General features: G+C 49.6%; 1 protein-coding gene across 1 annotated transcript; it reads left to right on the top strand.

Moving 5' to 3' along the window:
- Positions 1-507: 507 nt before the first annotated feature.
- On the top strand, positions 508-5,874 carry atxn1l (ataxin 1-like). The gene is made up of 3 exons (XM_024418894.2): positions 508-641; positions 2,363-3,504; positions 3,986-5,874. The coding sequence occupies exons 2-3, from the start codon at positions 2,500-2,502 to the stop codon at positions 5,384-5,386; spliced, it is 2,406 nt and encodes an 801-aa protein (XP_024274662.1). The 5' UTR covers positions 508-641; positions 2,363-2,499; the 3' UTR covers positions 5,387-5,874.
- Positions 5,875-6,249: the final 375 nt, after the last annotated feature.

Raw genomic sequence — 6,249 nt, 5'->3', positions numbered from 1 at the left:
ACAGGTCTGATTACATTCAAACCAGATCATACTACAGTCAGTGTATGGATAAGAAAATGCAAAGCTACTGTACACTAACGTATATCAATAAGCATGCCACCAGCACCCCCTGCTGTAAATTCGGAGCATCAACCGGGAAAATTGCAAAAACAACACGTCACAATAATATACCGGTACTGTAAATCTGAGAAATTACTGCATTCGTGTTTCAAGCACCTCCTAACGAATCTCAAGGAGATACCCATAATAGCTAAAATACCACCTGTTTTCATTGCCTGAGGATTGCCATTTAGAGAGGAACAAGGCAATGTGTGTTCTAAAGGGAAATAGATAACTGTGCATGCAGACATTCGGGGGGGAAATGGCAAATCAAGTATTCCTAGCAGAAGGTAAACATGCGTATTTTTTTATTGGCTATGAAGCTCAAATTTATGAAAATTATCGGATTTATATACCTCAAAATTATCCAGGAAATCGAATTTACTATGTCTGACGTCATCTAGGAGCGCCACTGGGTTTTCGTCTGCTGGCCTCTGAAATGGGCTCGACTAATCAGCCCTGATTTCATCCATATTTCTTTATCATATTAACTGTTCCGAAAGCTTAAGGCAGTCGAGGCATATCCACAATGATATTTGGAGGTAAGTGTACGAGAAGACAGGAAGTCGTGGCGTCTGGAGATACTATATTTGACCGATAATAACAGGTGATAAATGGCAATCCAGCTAGCTAGCTAGCAAGCCATTACTAGTGTTCGCTGATGTCAAGCCATAAATTCTGACGTTGCCTGGCCTTCTCACTTCACTATTATTTTCATCCCACGAAAGTTTACTTTTCTAACTGTGCACACAACAGTAGGTAATTGTCATCCAATCATTTGATCATGTTTTGTAGCCAGTATGAGTATTCTCAAGCTTGTTTGAATGACATGAGGAAACACCCAACTAGATTGCTACTTTTTACTCCCATCCCAACTCAAATTTCAGTTTTAGCTATAGAACTATCAAGAGAGCTTAATCAATTTGATATCAGATATGAACATGTTAAGTTATAGGTGCAGTTTGTCCAATGTTTTACGTTGCGAATGACAACATGATCTATGCCTTGAGATCATTGCTCCTATTCAAAGAAGATGACAACAGCATCCTTCACCAAATAGGCCTACTGTAGCGAATAACGCTAATTTCTTCATGGACATGTCAAAGATTGGTTATATTGGGGGAAATGTTGGCACTACATTTTTGAAAATATCAAGTGTCCTGCGCTCCTCTTCACATGGAAAGTGAGGCATGTGATATGAATGTTGGTCATTTAGCACGTTTTATAAAGAAAGGGGGGATGTGTGTGGGTGGAAGAGGGTTTGTTGTGTAGGTGTTTAACAATCTCATCTGTCTTCACCCTTACGTTTCCCTCGCCTGGCTTCCTACTAATAATCCAATTGACTGTGGAGAAAATACACAGCCGTGTCATGGGACAAGACAATATAATTAGGCTAGCTGAAAAAAATGGTTCTGAGTCATCTGAAAGCATTTCTGGTTGCAGCAGCTGAGGTGTAGAGAAGTCTCTCCATTACTCTCTTACTCACTCCCCCTCTTCCTCTTGTGCTGTGATTCACTATGTCATACAGTTCAGCCATAACTTGTAACATAACTTGTTGCCATGGGGAGAAAGCAATATGGCATAGACCATAAATGAGTTGAAGTGTGTGCTTGATCTTTATGGTACTGTTGGTTTTCTCAACTCCTGTCATCACATGATGGCAAATAGGCCTAATTATTCAAGGAAATAATATCCAGAGTTAAAAGCTGCAATATGTAGCTTTTTGGGCGACCTGACAAAATTCACATAGACGTGTGTTATAGATCTGTCATTCTCATTGAAAGCAAGTCTAAGAAGCGGTAGATGTGTTCTATGTGCGCTATTTCTATTTGTTTTTGCATCTTTTACTTTAGGTTTTGTACACCAGCTTCAAACAGCTGAATATACAATATTTTTGGTTATGGAAAATATACTTCAAAGCGGTTTAGAAGGTACAATGATTCTCTATACTATACTTGCTTGTTTTGTCACCAAACTGAAATCAGGCGAACAATTCGAATTTTAGCAATCAGTAAATTGCGGCGCGATTTCTGCATAGTGCATCTTTAACTGAAATTCTGTTTGTTTGTGTCCATCATTTTGTGGATCTCCTGTGTCTAGGTCTGAAAACACAAGTTTCCTTTCATCTACTATCTCTCTCAAACATCTTGGCACTCTAAGCCTGGCTTGTGACGTGGGTCTAGTATGTGTTGATGTAGTATGTTAAGGTGAATCGTTGGGGTCGTCTGGCGGCTGGTCACACTGTCTCTCTCTGTGTTTCTAGGTGAGGCGGTGGACGAGGTCAGCTGCAGGTTCTCAGAGCTGGTTCCTGTGGTGCTGACTGCCTGGCCAACGGGCTCCACTCCCCGTGCTGCACAGTAAAGAGCATTTCACACCCAGACAAGACCACACGGCACCGCCATGAAGCCGGGTCACGAGCGCAATCAGGAGTGCCTGCCTCCCAAGAAGAGGGATCTCAACAACAGCACCAGTAGTAGTAGTGCGGGAGGAGGGGCAGGAAGTGGGGTGGGAGGGGGAGTGGGGGAGGAAGTGCCCTCCACTCAGAGCTCAGGGGTCGGTAGTGACACTCAGGGAGGTGGCACAGCAGAGGAGTGGCTGCATGCTCAGCCTGGTCTACACTATGGAGTAGAGAGTGCTGAGGGCCTCCAAGGGCTGCCTGTTGACCAGTACAGCATGCTCTATAGGGTGGCTCTCCCCTCTGTCTCCTACTCCCAGACCAATCTACACCCAGTGTTAAGCCATATCTCTCCAGCTTACACTGTCCCCTCATCTCTCCTACAGCATCATCCAGGTATCTCCTATCCCCCTCTAGGCTATGCCCAGATCCCCCACTCCTCTTTCCAGTTTGTCTCTCCATATGGTGCAGTCCCTTATGCAGTCCCCCCTGGCTTTGTTCCCAGCACCCTGATCTCCCCCTCAGTTGCCCTCTCCCAGCCCCACCTGGTCCCCTACCAGTCAGTCATCCAGGAGGGGTTGGTCTCCCCTCCTACCCAGGCCCATGTATCTGCCCATGCCTTTGCCAAATTGGGGTCGTCCGGAGGGGTCCCGCTGATGCTGACCTCGGAACAGGCTGCCCAGCACCTGGGCCCGCTGCCCGCCGCAGAGCTCAGTCCTCGGGGAGTGCCTGTCTTTTACCACCCTCAGGGCACCAGGGCTGCGCCTGCCCCCAGGGACCCCTACAGCGGGGAGCAGGAGACGGATAGGGAGGTGAATGGAGGGGAGAGGGAGCAGGCAGCCAGGGAGATGCTCCAGGACTCAGTCTACAATGCCAGGAATGCAAGGCTGCTGCAGGCAGCATCCGCCTCTGTAGCACTGGAGCACGCACAGGACAGAAGCCTGAAGAGCCGCAGGCTGGACGAGAGGGCTTCGCCTGGGCAGCGCAGCACCCCAGACACTGACCTGGAGGTAAGACTCAAGGTTTTGTTGTAGTAACTTACACGCATGTATTTACTTATTTTAAATAAATGTTTTATTTTCAAATGGTTTTCGAATAAGGAGAGTTTTAATTTTGAATTGTCCAAAATTCAGACTTTATTTAGTGCACTTGACTTTTTATAGTGTCTGCTGTGACAGTTGCATAATATCCAAGTTCCCCTCCACTTCCTTCCTTTATTACTTGAGGGTGTGCTGATCATTGGGCAACCAGTCACATCCACACACTGCCTGCTGCTTCAAGGAAAGAGTAAAAATGCTCTGGCTTGTGGTCTCGACTAGAGTTGATAGGAAACCACTGCTTTCTGAGGCTTAATAATGGTGGTTGAGAGGAGGTACAGGAGGACAAAACTCAAGTCTTTCTTCCTTTTTCTCAGACACGACAATTTATTACATTTTAAATCTGAAAAGGTTGATTGAAATGTGTTAAGATGTGTCTTTTGTCATCCTCAAGGTTCAGCAGGTTGTTGGTCGCCTAGCCTCTCCTGTCCAAGGTGTGAGTGGAGGGCGCAAAGAGGTGTCCTTTGGTCCCCTGAACCTATCCCAGGGCTCCCAGAGAGGCAGAGAGGCTCATGGGGAGGCAGGGGAGAGTACTGGCCGGACAGCATACGCGATCCACCCTGTGGTGTATGGAGACCCCAGGGTGACGGCCCATCAACAGCAGGCAGGGCAGCCAGGCCACGCGGTCATCTTGGCCAATGGACAGACAGTCCTGGTCCCCTTAGACTATCATCAACATCAACAGCCACCCCAGCACTACCCCAGCCGGACAAATGACGACACCTCTGCTGTCACCATGGCCTCCCCCACCACCTACTCTAAAGCCTCTGAGTCTCCAGCCAGAGTGTGCCTCCCAGACAGGGCTGTGGTGGAACTGGCCGCCGTGGAGCAGCAGCCTATTTCTGTTCCAGTCGCGGCAGCCCTCACGCAGGCCCTGGCCCCGGCGCCCACCCCTGCCCCCTCCAATCCCTCCCATTTCATGAAGGGGGCCATCATCCAGCTGGCCACGGGGGAGCTGAAGCGTGTGGAGGACCTGCAGACTCAGGACTTTGTGCGGAGTGCTGAGGTGAGCGGGGGGCTGAAGATCGACTCCAGCATGGTGGTGGACATCAGGACCAGCCAGCAGAGACCCGGCCTGGTGGCGCTGCACTTCACAGTGGGCGAGCAGCAGAGCAAGGTGACCATTGACGTGCCCCCAGAACACCCCTTCTTTGTGTTTGGCCAGGGCTGGTCCTCCTGCAGCCCAGAGCGCACGGCCCAGCTCTATGGCCTGGCCTGCCACCACTTGCAGGTAGGAGACGTGTGTGTGTCCATCACTCTGCAGCAGCCACCCCAGCAACAGAAACCGCCCCTGCAGCAGCAGCAGCAACAACAACAACAGCAGCAGCAGACCCAAGCCAGGACTTCCACCAAAGTCAACTCTACATCAGGGGCCATCGGCCAGCCCATGGGGCCCCCTGCCCCCCAGCAGCCCAGGCCACAGCCTCACTTCAGGATGGAACGCGTCCACAGAGAGAGGGAGAGGGGGGATAAAGAGGAGCCTATGCAACTAGGGGGTGTTGTGCAGAGTGAGATGCCCACCAGACCAAATAGGACTTCAGCAGAGCAAACTAGGAGCCAGAGCAGTTACTATTTGCACACGGAGGGTTCTGCTCGTCCAGGGGCGGGGTTGGGAGTGGTGTCTACAGTGTCGAGCGCGTCTCAGAGGCGCTGGTCCGCCCCCGGCCTTCAGAGATACATGAAGGTAGAGGAAGGGACGCACCCTCAGCTGGGCCCCTCCGGCTCCTCTCGACCCTCCTTCATCCCACAGGAGGTCAAACTGTCCATCGAGGGGCGCTCTAATGCTGGGAAGTAGCACCAACCTTGGCAGTCCACACCACAGAAGAGACTGTCAGAGGAGTGAAAGCATCAGAGAGGGGGAAAGGGGAACAAGAGTGGGAATGTAGCCTCTGAATGTTTGATATTTTGCACACCTAATAAGATGACAAGTTCTTTGTTTTCAGGGGAACTACCTGGTCTGGTGGCTGGTCAGGTCCACTCTATTTGCCTGTCAGTCAGTCAGGACAGCTCCTGGTCCAGTGATCAGGAGATTGGGTCTCTGTTCTCCCAGGCTGACAGGGAGCGGATGCAGAAGCAGGGAGTGTATGTAGCTGGTGAATCACCTACCAAAGTCTTCAGACTGCATCTTCCTTCCGCCCTACCAACCTCTCAGAACCATCCTTATCAGAGGTGAACCAACCTCTCAGAACCATCCTTATCAGAGGTGAACCAACCTCTCAGAACCATCCTTATCAGAGGTGAACCAACCTCTCAGAACCATCCTTATCTGAGGTGAACCAACCTCTCAGAACCATCCTTATCAGAGGTGAACCAACCTCTCAGAACCATCCTTATCAGAGGTGAACCAACCTCTCAGAACCATCCTTATCAGAGGTGAACCAACCTCCTCAGAACCATCCTCATCAGAGGTGAACCAACCTCTCAGAACCATCCTCATCAGAGGTGAACCAACCTCTCAGAACCATCCTCATCAGAGGTGAACCAACCTCTCAGAACCATCCTTATCAGAGGTGAACCAACCTCTCAGAACCATCTTTATCAGAAGTGAACCAACCTCTCAGAACCATCCTTATCAGAAGTGAACCAACCTCTCAGAACCATCGTTATCAGAGGTGAACCAACCTCTCAGAACCATCGTTATCAGAGGTGAACCAACCT

The sequence above is a fragment of the Oncorhynchus tshawytscha genome, linkage group LG04 (assembly GCF_018296145.1).
Source record: "Oncorhynchus tshawytscha isolate Ot180627B linkage group LG04, Otsh_v2.0, whole genome shotgun sequence".
Taxonomy (NCBI): domain Eukaryota; kingdom Metazoa; phylum Chordata; class Actinopteri; order Salmoniformes; family Salmonidae; genus Oncorhynchus; species Oncorhynchus tshawytscha.
This window is presented reverse-complemented; position numbering and strand designations above follow the sequence as displayed.